At 50.4% G+C, this 19,294-nt stretch overlaps 1 protein-coding gene across 1 annotated transcript; it reads right to left on the reverse strand.

The window, feature by feature from the left end:
- Nucleotides 1–13,212: 13,212 nt before the first annotated feature.
- On the reverse strand, nucleotides 13,213–15,003 carry LOC145358129 (uncharacterized). Its single transcript, XM_080211807.1, has one exon. It carries the CDS (start codon nucleotides 15,001–15,003, stop codon nucleotides 13,222–13,224), a length of 1,782 nt encoding a protein of 593 aa, XP_080067933.1. The 3' UTR covers nucleotides 13,213–13,221.
- Nucleotides 15,004–19,294: the final 4,291 nt, after the last annotated feature.

Below are 19,294 nucleotides of genomic sequence, written 5' to 3' on the forward strand. Positions count from 1 at the left end.
ACGTCTCAATGAGATCTCCCCTCGTTCTTCTAAACTCTAACGAGTACAAGCCTAGTTTATTCAGCCTCTCCTCATAGCTCAACCCCCTCAACTCCGGTATCAGCCTAGTAAACCTCCTCTGCACTCCCTCCAAGGCCAAAATATCCTTGCGTAAGTACGGCGCCCAAAACTGCACACAGTACTCCAGCTGCGGCCTCACCAATGCCCTATACAGCTGCAGCAAGACCTCCCTACTTTTATATTCAATCCCCCTCACAATGAAGGCCAGCATCCCATTTGCCTTCCTGACCACCTGCTGCACCTGCAAGCTGGGTTTTTGCGACTCATGCACAAGGACCCCGAGGTCCCTCTGCACCGTCGCCTGCTGCAGTTTTTTGCCCCGTAACTAATAGTCCTTCCTACCATTATTCCTACCAAAGTGGGCCACCTCGCAGTTGCCAACATTAAATTCCATTTGCCATTTCCTGGCCCATTCGCCCAGCCTATCTAGATCCTTCTGCAGACTCTCCCCACCCTCTGCACAATTTGCCGTTCCCCCAATCTTGGTGTCATCAGCAAATTTCGACACCATACACTCGGTTCCCTCCTCCAGATCATCTATATAAATGGTAAATAGCTGAGGCCCCAGCACCGACCCCTGGGGCACTCCACTAGTCACCATCCGCCAATCCGAATAGCACCCATTGACCCCCACTCTCTGCCTCCTATTTGACAACCAATCCTCTATCCACGCTAACACCCTACCCCCAACTCCCTGTCCCCTGACCTTCTGCAATAACCTCTTGTGAGGTATCTTATCAAACGCCTTCTGAAAATCCAGAAAGGCCACATCCACCGGCTCTCCTCTATCCACCGCCCTAGACACATCCTCATAGAACTCCAGTAAATTTGTCAGACACGACTTCCCTTTAACGAAACCGTGCTGCGACTGCTCTATCAAGCAATTCCTCTCAAGATGCCTCGCTATTTCCTCCTTGATGATGGATTCTAACATTTTACCTACCACAGACGTTAAACTAACCGGCCTATAATTCCCCGCCTTTTGCCTGGCACCCTTCTTAAACAACGGCGTAACATTAGCCATTTTCCAATCCTCCGGCACTTCCCCGGAATCCAGCGACGTTTGGAAAATAACCACCAAGGCATCCACTATCACCTCCGCCATTTCTTTCAGAACCTTCGGATGCATTCCATCCGGTCCTGGCGACTTGTCCACAATCAGCCCCTCCAGTCTGTCGAGCACCGCCTCTCTAGTAACAATAATGTCATTGAGACCCTCCAGTCCTACCACCTTTCCATCTCTAACACCCGGCAAATTATTCACATCCTCCTCCGTGAAGACAGAAACAAAAAAGTTATTCAGGACCTCAGCCATATCCCCATCCCCTACCACTAGGTCCCCTTTCTCATCCTCTAAGGGACCAACGTTCACCCTAGCCAGCCTCTTCCTTTTTATATATTTATAAAAACTCTTGCTATCCTTTTTTATATTAAGTGCTAGCCCAGCTTCATAGTTTCTCCTACCCTTCTTTATCAACTTCTTTGTCAATCTTTGTTGACATTTAAACCTTTCCCAATCCTCTTCTCGCCCACTACTCTTAGCTACTCTAAACGCCTCCGCTTTTAATTTAACACTTTCCTTCACCTCCTTCGTTATCCACGGCTTATTACCTCTCCTCCTAAATTTCCGCTGAGCACCAAGAAAGATCTCCTTAAAGATCCTCCACTGCTCCTCAGTAGACCTACCTTCCAACACGCTCCCTCAGTCCACATTCGCCAATTCTTCTCTCATCCTACCGTACTCCCCTCTGTTCAAACAAAGGACGCGCGTCCGGGAACCCACTTTCTCCTCCTCCATCTGCACCAGAAACTCCACCATACAATGATCACTCTCCCCAAGAGGATCCTTCACCAAAAGGTCCCTAATTCTACCCGCCTCATTACATAACACCAGACTGATAGCCAAGTTCCGCACACATGAGGATGGTCTCAACTGGGATCTTGGGTTCATGTCACACTATCTGTAACCCCCGTGACTTGCCTGGGCTTGCAAAATCTCACTAACTCTCCTGTCTGGAGACAGTACACATCTCTTTAACCTGTGCTTAACCCTCTCTCCACTCACATTGTCTGCACCTTTAAGACTTGAATAGCTCTAAAGACTCGCATTCCAACTCTTACCTTATAAATTGAGTTTGTGTCTGTATATGCCCTGTTTGTGAACACACGTCCTCACTCACCTGATGAAGGAACCTGAGACCCTGAAAGCTAGTGCAACCAAATAAACCTGTTGGACTTTAACCTGGTGTTGTGAGACATCTTACTGTGTTTGCCCCAGTCCAACACCAGCATCTCCACTTCATGCTTTTATCCAGGGGGCGGGTTCTGGCTCAGGAGGCGGGTTCTGGCTCAGGGGGCGGGTTCTGGCTCAGGAGGCGGGTTCTGGCTCAGGAGGCGGGTTCTGGCTCAGGGGGCGGGTTCTGGCTCAGGAGGCGGGTTCTGGCTCAGGAGGCGGGTTCTGGCTCAGGGGGCGGGTTCTGGCTCAGGGGGCGGGTTGTGGCTCAGGGGGCGGGTTCTGGCTCGGGGGGCGGGTTCTGGCTCGGGGGGCGGGTTCTGGCTCAGGAGGCGGGTTCTGGCTCAGGGGGCGGGTTCTGGCTCAGGGGGCGGGTTCTGGCCCAGGGGGCGGGTTCTGGCTCAGGGGGCGGGTTCTGGCTCGGGGGGCGGGTTCTGGCTCAGGGGGCGGGTTTGGGCTCAGGGGGCGGGTTCTGGCTCAGGGGGCGGGTTCTGGCCCAGGGGGCGGGTTCTGGCTCAGGGGGCAAAGTCTGGCTTTTTTTTGAAACCCTACAGTGCAGAAAAAGGCCATTTGGCCCATTGAGTCTGCACTGACCACAATCCCACCCGGGGTGACCCCCATATCCCTACGTATTTACCCACTAATCTCTCTAACCTACGCATCTCAGGACACTAAGGGGCAATTTATCACGGCCAATCAACCTAACCCACACATCTTTGGACTGTGGGAGGAAACCGGAGCACCCAGAGAAAACCCATACAGACACGAGGAGAACATGCAAACTCCACACAGACAGTGACCCGAGCCGGGAATCGAACCCAGGTCCCTGGAACTGTGAAGCAGCAGTGCTCTGACGCAAAGCGGGAAGAAGAGCTGGAGTGAGCTGGCCGGAAAGTGGAGTTGAGAACAGGATAAGATCAGACATGATGTGATTGAATGACAAAGCAGGCTCAAAGGCTTGAATTGTCTACTCCCTGAATGTTGGCCAGTATAATGGGGAGTGTACCCCTGCTCTGCTCTGCTCCGCTCTGCTCCTCGATAGTGCTGAGGATCAGTATACCGACCCTACAGCTCTGTGGGAGAAATTCCCATGTTCATTGGTTCAGGTCTGGGGGTCATTGGCTCAGGTCTAGGGTCAATAACTTAGTCTGTTGGTCATTGGCCTGGGTCTGGGGGTCAGTGCCCTGTGCACGGGTCAGTGGCCAAAATAGATTTTGGTCAGTCTAGAGCTTTTGAAGTGTGGTTACCGTTATAATGAATTTACCCCAGTTCTGCTTCCTAATAGCTCCAAAATTCGGTATAAAGACCCTACATCTCTGTGGTGGCTCTGTGGGAAAAATTGCATCATCCTTCACTGGACAACAACATCTATTTAGCAGTGTCAAATCTATCAGGGTTTGCGCTGTAATGTTCTATGTTCTATGTATATCAACCCCACTCACAAGACAGTCCCGAACATCACCCAAGCACAACGCAACACCATCCATGCTCTCAAGACAAACCGCAACATTGTCATCAAAGCAGACAAAGGAGGGGCCATCGTCATACTGAACAGAACGGATTACTGTAAAGAAGTGTACCGACAACTAAACAATGAGGAACACTACAGACAGTTACCCACAGATCCGACCAAAGAACACACTCGTCAACTCAACAATCTGATCAAGACCTTTGATCCGGACCTTCAGAGCACCCTCCGTGCTCTCATTCCACGTACTCCCCGCATTGGAGATCTCTACTGCCTCCCAAAGATACACAAGGCAAACACACCTGGCCGTCCCATCGTATCGGGCAATGGGACTCTGTGTGAGAACCTCTCCGGCTACGTTGAGGGCATCCTGAAACCCATTGTACAAAGAACCCCCAGCTTTTGTCGCGACACTACGGACTTTCTACTGAAACTCAGCACACACGGAGCAGTTGAACCAGGGACACTCCTCGTCACAATGGATGTCTCAGCGCTCTACACCAACACCCCCCACAACGATAGCATTGCTGCGACTGCCTCAGTACTCAATGCTGACAACTGCCAGTTTCCAGATGCAATTTTACAACTCATCCGCTTCATCCTGGATCACAATGTCTTCACCTTCAACAACCAGTTTTTCATCCAGACACATGGAACAGCCATGGGGACCAAATTTGCACCTCAATATGCCAACATCTTCATGCACAGGTTCGAACAAGACTTCTTCACTGCACAGAATCTTCAACCAATGCTGTACACTAGATACATCGATGACATTTTCTTCCTTTGGCCTCATGGTGAACAATCACTGAAACAACTATATGATGATATCAACAAATTCCACCCCACCATCAGACTCACCATGGACTATTCCCCAGAATCAGTTGCATTCTTGGACACACGCATCTCCATTAAGGACGGTCACCTCAGCACCTCACTGTACCGCAAGCCCACAGACAATCTCACAATGCTCCACTTCTCCAGTTTCCACCCTAAACATGTTAAAGAAGCCATTCCCTATGGACAAGCCCTCCGTATACACAGGATTTGCTCAGATGAGGAGGATCGTGACAGACACCTCCAGACCCTGAAAGATGCCCTCATAAGAACAGGATATGGTGCTCGACTCATAGATCGGCAGTTCCGATGCGCCACAGCGAAAAACCGCACCGATCTCCTCAGAAGGCAAACACGGGACACAGTGGACAGAGTACCCTTCGTCGTCCAGTACTTCCCCGGAGCGGAGAAGATACGACATCTTCTCCGGAGTCTTCAACATATCATTGATGAAGATGAACATCTCGCCAGGGCCATCCCCACACCCCCACTTCTTGCTTTCAGACAACCACACAACCTCAAACAGACCATTGTTTGCAGCAAACTACCCAGTCTTCAGGAGAACAGTGACCACAACACCACACAACCCTGCCACAGCAACCTCTGCAAGACATGCCGGATCATCGACATGGATACCATCATCACACGTGAGAATACCATCCACCAGGTACATGGTAAATACTCTTGCAACTCGGCCAACATTGTCTACCTGATACGTTGCAAGAAAGGATGTCCCGAAGCATGGTACATTGGGGAGACCATGCAGACGCTACGACAATGGATGAATGAACATCGCTCGACAGTCACCAGGCAAGACTGTTCCCTTCCTGTTGGCGAACACTTCAGTGGTCACGGGCATTCAGCCTCTGACCTTCGGGTAAGCATTCTCCAAGGCGGCCTTCACGACACACGACAGCGCAGAGTCGCTGAACAGAGACTGATAGCCAAGTTCCGCACACATGAGGACGGTCTCAACAGGGATCTTGGGTTCATGTCGCACTATCTGTAACCCCCGTGACTTGCCTGGGTTTGCAAAACCTCACTTACTGTACTGTCTGGAGACAATACACATCTCTGTAACCTGTGATCAGTGCTCCTTCCACTCACATTATCAGCCACTTTAGGACTTGAACAGCAGGTTAGGTGTAAAGATTCGCATTCTAATCAGTAATCTCTAAACTATCTGTGCTTTATATGCTCTGTCTGAGGCCGGAACTCTCCATTCACCTGACGAAGGGACTAACCCGAAAGCTTGTGAGTCTATTATCAAATAAATCGGTTGGATTAAAACCCGGTGTTGTCAGACTTTTTACTATGTATACCTGTCAGAGATCTTGAACAATCTGAATGGTCTGCTAGCCTTGACTATCTGGCATCAGTTAGCTCTGAAGAAGTGATGTGGACTCAAAACGGTGACACAGCAGGTTAGCACTGCTGCCTCACAGCATCAGGGACCCAGGTTTGATCCCTGGCTCGGGTCACTGTGCGGAGACTGTACGTTCTCCCCATGTCTGTCTGGGTTTCCACTGGGTTTTTCCCACAGTCTGAAAGACGTGCTGGTTAGTAGAATACTAAATTCTCCTCCCAGTGTACACAGTAACTTCATAGTAGTGTTAATGTAAGCCTACTTGTGACTAACAAATAAACTTTAAATTGTATTTCGCTCTCCAGAGACAGAGCTGCCAGACCTGCAGTGTTTATTTCAGATTGCCAGCAGCTGCAGTATTTTGCTTTTTTTACCTGGTGAATTGTCACAATCCGGAGCCAGGCCCCGCCCTCTGAGACAGACCCCGCCCTCTGAGCCAGGCCCCGCCCTCTGAGACAGACCCCGCCCTCTGATCCAGGCCCTGCCCTCTGAGACAAACCCCGCCCTCTGAGCCAGGCCCCACCCTCTGAGCCAGATCCCGCCTCCTGAGCCAGACCCGCCCTCTGAGCCAGACCCCACCCTCTGAGCCAGACCCCGCCTCCTGAGCCAGACCCCGCCCTCTGAACCAGTCCTGTCCTCTGAGGCAGACCCCACCTCCGGAGCCAGACCCCGCCTCCTGAGCCAGACCCGCCCTCTGAGCCAGACCCCACCCTCTGAGCCAGACCCCACCCTCTGAACCAGTCCTATCCTCTGAGGCAGACCCCACCTCCGGAGCCAGACCCCGCCTCCTGAGCCAGACCCGCCCTCTGAGCCAGACCCCACCCTCTGAGCCAGACCCCGCCTCCTGAGTCAGACCCGCCCTCTGAGCCAGACCCCACCCTCTGAGCCAGACCCCACCTCCGGAGCCAGACCCCGCCTCCTGAGCCAGACCCACCCTCTGAGCCAGACCCCACCCTCTGAGCCAGACCCCGCCTCCTGAGCCAGACCCCGCCCTCTGAACCAGTCCCACCCTCTGAGGCAGACCCCACCTCCTGAGCCAGACCCCGCCTCCTGAGCCAGACCCACCCTCTGAGCCAGACCCCACCCTCTGAGCCAGACCCCGCCTCCTGAGCCAGACCCCGCCCTCTGAACCAGTCCCACCCTCTGAGGCAGACCCCACCTCCTGAGCCAGACCCCGCCTCCTGAGCCAGACCCCGCCCTCTGAGCCAGACCCCACCTCTGGAGCCAGACCCCGCCTCCTGAGCCAGACCCGCCCTCTGAGCCAGACCCCGCCCTCTGAGCCAGACCCCACCCTCTGAGCCAGACCCCGCCTCCTGAGCCAGACCCCGCCCTCTGAACCAGTCCCGCCCTCTGAGGCAGACCCCACCTCCTGAGCCAGACCCCGCCTCCTGAGCCAGACCCCGCCCTCTGAGCCAGACCCCGCCTCTTGAGTGCTAGCCCATTGGTGTCAGGAAGACGGGCAGAACTTCCATATCTGCCCTTCACTGTCAATACTCCATGCATTCAGTTGGTGAACCATAGAACATAGAACATTACAGCACAGAACAGGCCCTTCGGCCCACGATGTTGCGCCGACCAGTTAAAAAACAATGACCCTCTAACCTAAACCAATCCCTTTCCATCCATAAACCTATCCACAGATCTCTTAAACGTCCCCAAACTAGGCGCATTTACAACTGCAGCAGGCAGGGCATTCCAATCCCTCACCACCCTCTGGGTAAAGAATCTACCCCTGACATCCGTCCTATAACTACCCCCCCTTAATTTAAAGCCATGCCCCCTCGTGCTAGCTTTCTCCATCCGAGGAAAAAGGCTATCACTATCCACCCTATCTAAACCTCTAATCATCTTATATGTTTCAATAAGGTCCCCTCTTAGCTGCCTTCTTTCTAATGAAAACAACCCCAAATCCCTCAGTCTCTCCTCATAGGATCTCCCCTCCATACCAGGCAACATCCTGGTAAACCTCCTCTGCACCCTCTCCAAAGCCTCCACGTCCTTCCTATAATGTGGGGACCAGAACTGCACACAATACTCCAAGTGCGGCCACACCAGAGTTGTGTACAGTTGCAACATGGGTGAGTCTAGCTCCTATTAGCTGGAACATAGACTTCCACATCACAAGGTACATGTCTTTGAGTATTTGTACAGGTTGCCATTTGCTCCTGTATCTATCACCAGTTACAGTTTAAGTTGCGACTGGGATGTGTGGTCTCAGGTGTATTGAAAGTTTCCAGTTGGATGATTGGATTGACATGTTGTGTGGGTCACTGCGTAGAAAGCTCCTTCACTCCTGAATTGTACTTGTGTTTCTCAGGGCTGTCTTTGTCACCCAGCTCCCAGCCTACCTCATGGATGTGCTGATATTTGGTGAACTCTTTCTCATTAATAAGCAGGATCTGCTTTTTGCTGAGCTGTGGTTTCTCAATGCTTCCCCACTGCCAGACCTTTGACACAATCCGGCCTGAGGTCCCTTCTAAACACATGCCTTGCTCTGTATGAGAGTACATGGCTGGTGCATTAGATACACTCATCACTAGCCTTGCCCAGTTTGGATGCCTTGGCTGTCTCATGTGTGGTTGCTCCTTCGAGTTGCCTGCCTGCAACTCTAGCCTTGTACATTTTGCCGCCTTTAATTAGACCTCAAGGGCCTTTGTCACATCAAACAGATGCTTTTGGAATGTCTTTATTGGGGCCAATCCAATTATTAGCTCTTGGAGTTCTGCATCTGAGACATCCTCTTGGACTTGTGATCAAACATGCTGATATGGCTGGTGTCTGGCTTACTGATCTCTACCTCACACAGGAGTTTGCACATTCTCCTCGTGTCTGTGTGGGTTTCCTCCGGGTGCTCCGGTTTCCTCCCACAGTCCAAAGATGTGTGGGTTAGGTTGATTGGTCATGCTAAGAAATTGCCCCTTAGTTTTCAGGGTAGTGTAGGTTAGAGGGATTAGTGGGTATAATATATGGAGATAGGGCCTGGGTGGGATTGTGTTTGGTGCAGACTCGATGGGCCGAAGGGCCTCTTTCTCCACTGTAGGGTTCTATGATTCTTTCCACCTACATCACAATTCCTCTGAAGTCATACCTCACATCAACAATTTCCAGTTTCCCGGCTCTCTATTCCTCCATTCCCCACCAGGATAGTCTGAGGACACGCTGCTTCATCCCGGAATAGAGGCCCAAACAATCCCATCAACCACCACTCTCCTCTATCTGGCTGAACTTGTCCTCTCATTAAATGAAGAGGAGAAGTGGCAGATGGACTTCAACGCGGATAAATGTGTAGTGGTCCATTTTGGCAGGACCAATGGGATGAAGGAGTACAATATCAAGGGTAGGAGTCTTAGCTGTGTTGAAGAGCAGAGGGATCTTGGGGTCCGGGTCCATAGGACTCTTAAATCGGCCTCGCAGGTGGAGGATGTGGTCAGGAAGGCGTATGGTGTACTGGTCTTCATTAATCGAGGGATTGAGTTTAGGAGTCGGGAGGTAATGCTGCAACTTTATAGGACCCTTGTCAGACCCCAATTGGAGTACTGTGCGCAGTTCTGGTCACCTCACTACAGGAAGGACGTGGAAGCTATTGAGAGGGTGCAGAGGAGATTTACAAGGATGTTGCCTGGATTGGGAGGCATGCCTTATGAAGATAGGTTGAGGGAGCTGGGACTCTTCTCCCTGGAGAGACGAAGGTTGAGAGGCGACCTGATAGAGGTTTATAAAATGTTGAGAGGAATAGATAGGGTGGATTCTCGGAGGCTATTTCCCAGGGCTGAAATGGTCGCTACGAGAGGACACAGGTTTAAGATGCTGGGGAGCAGGTACAGAAGTGATGTTAGGGGTAAGTTTTTCACTCAGAGGGTGGTGAGTGAGTGGAATCGGCTGCTGTCAGTGGTGGTGGAGGCGAACTCGCTGGGGTCTTTTAAAAGACTCCTGGATGAGTATATGGGATCTAATGGGATTGGGGGTTACAGATAGTTCTATGGCTTGGCAGGTATGGATATGATCGGTGCAACTTGAGGGCCGAAGGGCCTGTTTGTGCTGTAGTGTTCTATATTCTAAATAATCTCTCCTTTTAATTTACAGGAAGTGAGATAAATTAAGGTATTGCTCTAGGTGGCCCCCAGTTATGCCTGTCTTTTTGTAGGTTATGTGGAACACTCCTTGTTCCAATCCTACTCTGACCCTGTCCCACATTCTCTGTTACGTTGATGACTGTATCATTACTGCTTCATGCTCTCGTCTGGGACCTGGAAAAGTTGATGAATTTTGCTTCCAGTTTCCACCTCTCTCTCACCTTCAAATGCTCCATCTCCGACACCTCCCTTCCCTCCTTGAATTCTCTGTCTTTCCGGTGATAGAGTGACCATCTATATTCATTACAAACCCATTGATTCCCACAGCTACCTCGATTACAGCTCCGCACACCCTCTTTCTGTAAGGACTCCATCCCGTTCTCTGAGTTTCTCCATCTCCGTTGCATCCACCTTCAGAAATGATGCCTCTGACATTCCGCCATTTTCCTTCACCGAGTTTTTCCCTGCATTCCGGTTAACAGAACACTCAAGCATGTCTGACCCGAGGGGGATAGAATATAAAAGCAGGGAGGTCTTGCTGCAACTGTACAGGGCACTGGTGAGGCCGCAGCTGGAGTACTGTGTGCAGTTTTGGTCACCGCACTTGCGGAAGGATATATTGGCCTTGGAGGGAGTGCAGAGGAGGTTTACTAGGCTGATACCAGAGATGAGGGGGTTGGACTATGAAGAGAGACTAAATAGACTGGGTCTGTACTCATTGGAGTTTAGAAGGCTGAGGGAGGATCTTATAGAGACGTATAAGATAATGAAAGGGATGGATCGGCGCAACTTGTGGGCTGAAGGGCCTGCTTGTGCTGTAGTGTTCTACGTTCTATGTTGTTCTATACTTCCTTCAGGTGAAGCAACATTTCACTTTACTTCCTTCAACTTGGTCTACTGCTCCCAGTGTGGTCTCCTCTACACCGAGGAGACTAAATGCAGACGGGGCGACTGCTTTCTGAACACCTTTGCTCCATCCACAGCCATGACTCCAACCTTCTTGGTCACTTGCCATTCCAGTTCCCCAGCTTGCTCTCATACCCACATGTCCGTCCTCAGAGTGGTCCACAGAATCTCATCGCAAACTGGAAGAGCAACACCTCATCTTCCAATTGGGCACATTGTAACCCTCAGAACTCAACATCGAGTTCAACAGCTTCAGACTGTGACCTTTCTCCTCCATCTTAACCCCTTCTTTAAAATGTCCCACACATGTGAGGTCTCCATAGAACCATAGAACATTACAGCTCAGAAACAGGCCTTTTGGCCCTTCTTGTCTGTGCCGAACCATTTTTCTGCCTAGTCCCACTGACCTGCACCTGGACCATATCCCTCCACATCCCTCTCATCCATGAACCCGTCCAAGTTTTTCTTAAATGTTAAAAGTGACCCTGCATTTATCACTTTATCCGGCAGCTCATTCCACACTCCCACCACTCTGTGTGAAGAATCCCCCCTAATCTCATTGCAAAAGCTCTCCACGCAGACACACCACAACACACACACACACACACCACAACACACACACATCACACACACACACACACACACACATCACACACACACATCACACACACACACACACACATCACACACACACACACACATGCAGACACACACACATCACAACACGCACACACACACACACACCACAACACACGCACACACGCACGCACCACAACACACACACACACACACGCATCACAACACACACACACACATGCAGACACACACACACATACACACACACACCACAACACACACACACGCACGCACCACAACACACACACACACACATGCAGACACACACACACATACACACACACACCACAACACACACACACGCACGCACCACAACACACACACATGCAGACACACACACCACAACACACACACACACACACCACAACACACACACACACACGCACCACAACACACACACACACACACACACCACAACACACACACACGCACGCACCACAACACACACACACACACACACACCACAACACACACACACACATGCAGACACACACACCACAACACACACACACATGCAGACACACACACCACAACACACACACACACGCACCACAACACACACACATGCAGACACACACACCACAACACACACACACATACACACACATGCACCACATCACACACACACATGCAGACACACACACCACAACACACACACACATACACACACACGCACCATAACACACACACACACACACGCACCACAACACACACACACATGCAGACACACACACCACAACACACACACACACACACACCACAACACACACACACATACACACACACGCACCACATCACACACACACACACACACACCACAACACACACACACACACGCACCACAACACACACACACATGCAGACACACACACCACAACACACACACACACACACACACACACCACAACACACACACACACACACATGCACCACAACACACACACACATGCAGACACACACACCACAACACACACGCACCATAACACACACACACACACACGCACCACAACACACACACACATGCAGACACACACACCACAACACACACACACCACAACACACACACACACACACACATGTGAGAAACGGTCAGATACTCAGTTTATGATTCCCCCCCTTGAATCAAATACACGGATGAGTTCAGCTAACTGTCGGTTTATTCGATCTTGCAAGAAAGGGTGCCGTCCCGTGGGTACACACACCTTGCTTTACACAATCTTAGTTTATATACATTTTTCCTAGATAACAATAGGACAGCCCTCCTTTCTTTATTGGTTACCACTCCTTAATCTCTTTACTGAGTGATCTCCTCCCTTGTTGACATCCCATTAACTCTAATCCAATCACCCCTTTTAAGGCTTAAATCGTTTTACCTCTCATCAATTCAGCTAACTCTTTTTCATTGTCCCGTAAATTGCTTACCCATTTATTTTATATGGTGTAAATCTCTTTTAGGCTATGCTGAAGACCCCGGGCGCCTGCCAGTCTCATGTTTTTTTCTTCTTTTTCTGCGTGTTTCATCATCTGCTGGTCTTAGCGTTTAACCCCTCAGGTTACACTAACGGTTCTGTCATGGTTTCCGCCCCAGATGGCTTGACTCAAAAATTACACTCACAATCCCTCACAATCCCCCCTGTTTTTCTTACGCTTTGTAATTTTTGACATTCTTCTGGTGTTCCAGGCGTTCCAGCAGGTCGAGGGCCTGTTCATCCAGAGTTTTATCGCCTAAGAGGCTTATCCTCTCTTCCGTCTCTAAATTCATATTTATCACTTTTCCATTCAGGACATCCCCCCTAGTCAGGGCTGTTTCGATTAGCCGCTGAGCCAACCCCCGAACACAAGGGATGATACAACACCCTAGGGCGGCCAATACCCCTGCCGTTACCATGAAAGAGACAAGGACGGACATTACTACTCCTTTCCATTTGCCGAACCAAGCTTCCAACCACCTAGTGAGATCTAGGTCTGTACCCGAGTTCTCAGCTAGTTCATTAGCTAGGGTCGTTAGCCCTTCGAGGGCTCGGGTAATTGACCCATCGGGAGCTGTGTTATTTGGGATAAAGGTGCAGCATTCAGTTCCTATCATGACGCATACCCCCCCTTTCTCTGCTAGAATCATGTCCAGGGCTAGCCTGTTTTCCCAGGCCATTCTGCTGGTTGCGTCCAATTGTTCCGCTATCCCGCTTATCGCATTTCGGGTATAATTAACAAACCTCTGTTGATTATAATAGATATAGTTGATCCAATCTACATTCTTGTTGACAGTCACCCACCAGAACAGGGATTCAAATCCTGCTGCTATCTGGCTCCTGGCTTTGTACTCATCAGGGACCCCCCTAGGGACCCCTATGGCGTCCAGATATATTCGTTCATCAAAAGAACCCGGGAGGCTCCTTTTCCCTCGTTCTTTTCCACGGGGTCCCTGATGTTCGAATGCCAGGGTAAAGGGTACGGCCAATTGGATAAGTGCACAAGTGCCCTTCCATTTCTGAGGTAAAATGGGTCTCAAAGTCCTCCCTCCACAGTACCACCATAGATCAGCTCTAGGTACCTGGATTTGGGAGTAGTTTCCTCCCTCGGTGGTGTCGCTGACTTCCTTAACTGTTCCACACCTATCGAAGCTTCCCACTTCCCCGTCCAATCCATCCCCAGTCCGGGTGATACAGGTGTGATGTATCCCCGTTACTCCGGAAAAAGCGGGGGGTTGAGACGCCCTGTTCAGTTTGATTGGGGGAAATGTCAGGCTCAAGGAGCGACAAGTGGGGTCTCCCCAAGCCTCTCTGTTTTGATACAGTTTCACCATACACTCCATTTCAGCTGGTTCTTTATCCCATCCCAGCGGGAATGGGACCACCTGGGGAGTTGGCCGGCTACTGGTGCACGCATAACAGTTACCTTTTCCGACACTTTGTACTGTATATTTGACCCATTCTATCCAGGTGTTCGCTTCCCTGAATCCCGTTTCTATTTCAATGGTCTCTCTTAAATCCTTTACCTCCACTACCCTGACTTCTCCTGAGACTCCCCGGCTAGGGGCGGAGGAGTTCCTGGTTTCGGCATTTTTGACTGTAACCCGCACACAACACAGGGCCACCCCCACCCTCCCTGTGTGTTCCTTGATCTTGACCCCAAAAACTTGTCCGTCGAGGCCCTCTGTCCCACCGTCGTCTGACTTTTTTATGGTGAGGTAGAGGGGGTTACATTGGTTTAGCTTACAGTCTCTGGGAAAGATCTTCCGTGGAACCAGTGATACTTTCTCGCGAATCCTTAACTTAACGTCTTCATTTAACCCCCCTACTTGACAAGATTCTACTTTCCCCTGTTCATTTTTAGTACACTTTGGGTTCTTATCGAAGACAAGTAATTCTATTTCCCTCCCCTGGTATCTCTTCTGCCCCGTAAGGTCGTCTTTGCAGGGTACCATTCGACAGAGGTCGATCTCAATTACCTGTGCCTGGGGTGATTGGATTATAGTAAGGGAGTACACTTGGGCCGCCTGCCCAGCACCTATGCCCCCATAGAGTAAACATATTATTAGTAACATCCCGCTATTGCCGTATATTGCCCAAATTGACATATCAAAAATCAAGTCCAATCAGTTCTTCGCGGTGTGGTGGCCAGGAGTAGGCACTTCTTCTGCTGGTTCTGGCACCGGTCCTTTCACTCGAGTGTAATGCGTCCAGCCTTTCTCAGCCGTGCGGATAGCCGTTTCCGTGGTCAGAAGTACTAAGTAGGGACCATCCCAGATCGGTTCTAAAGTCCGGAGTTTCCAGTTCTTGATTAGGACCCAATGCCCTGGCTTGATGGTGTGTATCGCAAACTCGAGAGGTGGTGTCTGTGCCAGGAGTCCCTGTTGGCGTAAATGAGATAGAGCAGACCCCAGGACCTCAACATATTTATGCACAAATACATCGCGGGACTCGAATGTGGGGAGTTCCCCTTTTGGCCCATTAAAGGGGAGACCGAACATTATTTCGTATGGGGACACCCCCAAGTCCCGCCGTGGCTGCGTTCGTATTTGCAGCAAGGCAAGGGGAAGGCACTTGGTCCAGGGCAACCCGGTCTCTGTCCTGAGTTTTGTCAGCTGTTTTTTAATAGTCTGATTCATTCTTTCCACCTTGCCCGAGGACGGGGGATGCCAAGGGGTGTGGAAATCCCAGCTTACCCCCACTGCCCGCACTATGTTCTGTAGGACAGTGGACGTAAACTGGCTCCCCTGGTCTGAATCGATGGCCCGGGGGAGTCCGTATCGTGGGATAATTTGTTCGAGAAGGACCTTGCTAACCTGTGTCGCCGAGGCTATGGCGGTTGGGTACGCCTCAACCCACCCTGTCAAGTGGTCCACTATTACCAAAAGATATTTCAGGCGCCCTATGGGGGGGAGTTCGGTATAATCCACTTGGATATACTCGAAGGGCCTATAGGCTGGGCTTCTCCCTCCTTGCTTCGTATTCTGTCTCAGTCCTTTTTTATTTATCTTCCGACAAATTACACAATCTTTCGTGACTTGCTTAGCCACAGTGTATAAACCGGGATGTGCGTACTGACGCAGAAATGCATCGCACATCGCCTGTGTCCCCCAGTGTCCTCCCCGATGGAGATGACTAATTATGTCTCTGGTCATCGGTCGGTTTAATAGTTGTCGACCATCGGGTAACGTCCATTTCCCTCTTTCATCTTTCTGACCCCCAAGTGATTTTAGCTCGGCTTCTTCCTTTTCGCTAAATGCTGGTGTTTCTATTACTTCAGACACTTGGGGCACCCAGACCAAGCAGTCCACTATCTCCTCCTCCGTCCCTGCCAATTTTGCTTGTCCGTCCGCCAACTGGTTCCCCTTTGTCTCTATCCCATTGTCTCTCTGGTGTCCTTTTACATGGACCACAGCAATTTCCCGTGGCCCCAGCAGGTCTTTTAATATTTTAGTAACCAATTCCTCATGTATCAATTCTTTTCCCCTACTATTTATCATTCCCCTTTCCTTCCAAATTTTTCCAAAAGTGTGTACCACCCCGAACGCATACTTGGAGTCGGTGTAGATGGTCCCTATCAATCCCTCTAAGCCCTTGAGAGCCCGGTGTAGAGCATATAATTCACATGTCTGGGCAGACCAGACATTAGGCAGTCGCCCCCTTTCTACCAAATTCCAGCCAGCTTCACTAATGATCGCGTATCCATTATGCCTTTTTCCGTTTACCACCCGGGAGGATCCATCTATATACCATCGCTTTCCAGTGTGAAGAGGGGAGTCCCTTAGATCCTCCCTTACCTTACTCTGGAGATCTATTATGTCCGAACAGCAATGTTCGAGTCCCTCGCCTTCTTCCCCCTTCCAGAGGAATTCAGCTGGGTTCTGACAGGAATTGACCTCTATCTTAAGATCGTCCCGATCTAGCAAAATGGCCTCATACTTCAAGATTCTTGAGTCCGTCAGCCATCTCCCAGCCCTCTGATTTAAAATAGTCCTAACCTGGTGGGGGGTAATGACCGTCAAGGGTGCCCCAAATGTCAGCTTCCTACTTTCTTCCACCAATTTGGCCGTGGCAGCCACCGCCTGGACACATTCTGGCCAGCCTCGGGAAACTGGGTCCAGTATCTTTGATAAGAATGCCACTGGCTTCCTTTTTCCCCCCCAATCTTGGGTTAAAACTCCGAGGGCGGTTCCCTGTTTGGCATTTACAAAGAGTCTGAATGCCTTACTGAAATCTGGCAAGCTCAAGACTGGCGCAGTCATCAATTTCTGTTTCAGGGTCTCAATTAGTTCCTCCTCTTTCTCGTCCCACTGGATTTTGTTAGGAGCCCCCTCTACAAGTTTTAGGTACAGACCCTTGGTTAGGGGGGCATAGTCGTCTATCCATAATCGGCAATAACCTAAGAGTCCCAAAAACATTCGTAGCTCTCTCTTAGTTCCCGGGAGTCCCAGTTCAACTATTCCCCTCACCCTTTCCGGACTTATTCTCTTCTGTCCCTGGCTTATCAAGTGTCCCAGATACTTAACCTCTCTTTCTGCATATTGGAGCTTCTTCTGGCTCACCCTTAGTCCCTGTCCTGCCAAATAATTCAGAAGGGTATTTGTTCCCGCTACGACCTCCGCTTCTGTGGGTCCGGACAACAGGAGGTCATCCACATACTGTATGAGTTTTAGGGCTGGGGAAAGGATCAGTCCCTCTAATACCTGCTCTAAAATCTGACCAAACAAATTTGGCGATTCGGTGAACCCCTGGGGAAGCACTGTCCAGCGGTATTGCTGCTTCCTGCCCGTGTCAGGGTCCTCCCACTCGAAGGCGAATAAGTCTCTACTGGCCTCGTCCAACGGGCAGGCCCAGAAGGCGTCCTTTAAATCCACTACACTGAACCATTCATGTTCTGGGAGTATCCGCCCCAGTATAGTGTATGGGTTCGGCACCACCGGGTGTCGTACCTGTACAATCTTATTGATTTCCCTCAAGTCTTGGACCATTCTGTAACTGCCGTCAGACTTTCGGACTGGCAAAATGGGAGAGTTATATCTCGACATACATGGTTCCACCAGCCCATCACTTATCAGGTCTTTCATCACTTCTTTCAGGCCCTGTCTCCCTTCCCGGGAGATAGGATACTGACGTATCTTGACAGAGGAGCTCTGGGGCTTAAGATCAATTTTTACAGGCTGAATCGAGAGTCGCCCTCTGTTTCCCTTGGCCGTCCATACTCTAGAGTCTATACCCGTGAGTCGGTCCTCGCTAAGGTATGACATAGTTACCACCAGGTCTTCGTCGTCCCCTACATTTATTCGGAGCCCGAAGCGGATTATCAGGTCCCGCCCCAACAGACCATAGGGGAGATGAGGGAGGTGGAGGAGCTCTGCTAAAAGCTCCTCTTCCTCCCATTGTAGTACCTGTGGTTCAAATAGTTTCGCCCTAAATACCCCTCCCTTTACTCCTGATATGTTCAACATTTTAGTTTGGTAATTGGCTCCTGTAGGATAGATTGGGATTGAGGATCTGCCTGCCCCCGTGTCGACTAAAAATGTAACATCCTCCTTTTGTGGACCCACCTTTAAATTTACCAGGGGTTCTTGGTAGGTCCTTTTTCCGATTCTCCCCTGACCCCTCTAATCAACCTCACATTCCATTTCATAAATCCCTTCTCGTTCCTTCTTAAATTCAGGACACTCTCTTTTGAAGTGTCCCGGTTTCCCACAGTGGTAACACCCGGCCGCCCGGGGCCGGTCACCACCGTAAAATTCTCCTCGTCCTCTACCTCGGCCCCTCCTGGCCCCCCCTTTCCTTCCAACCTCCCCTTGACCTTCCTCTACCTACTGTATATCCTTCATCCGTTATCCCGGTGGACTTACATACTTCCCTAACAGCTGCCACCATCATCTTTGCCTTCTGCTTTTCCTTTACAACCTCTCTCTGAACAAAGACCTTCTGCGCTTCCCGCAATAATTCCGCCATGTCCTTCCCACTCCAATCCTCAATCTTTTGTAGTTTTCTCTGGATATCTGGCCAGGATTTCGTTACAAAATTAATTTTTAGCATTCCCTTTCCAATTTCATCATCAGGATCGATTCCTGAATATTTGCGGACAGACTCCCTCAGTCTGTCTAAGAACGTGCTGGGTGATTCATCTTTTCCTTGCCTAATATCAAATGCTTTTGCCACATTCTGCTGCTTGGGGACACATGTCTGGATCCCCCGAATTATAAGATTCCGGAGATCCGACATGTTTGTCCG

Source organism: Carcharhinus amblyrhynchos, chromosome 25 (genome assembly GCF_965287045.1).
Source record: "Carcharhinus amblyrhynchos chromosome 25, sCarAmb.v2.hapA, whole genome shotgun sequence".
NCBI lineage: Eukaryota > Metazoa > Chordata > Chondrichthyes > Carcharhiniformes > Carcharhinidae > Carcharhinus > Carcharhinus amblyrhynchos.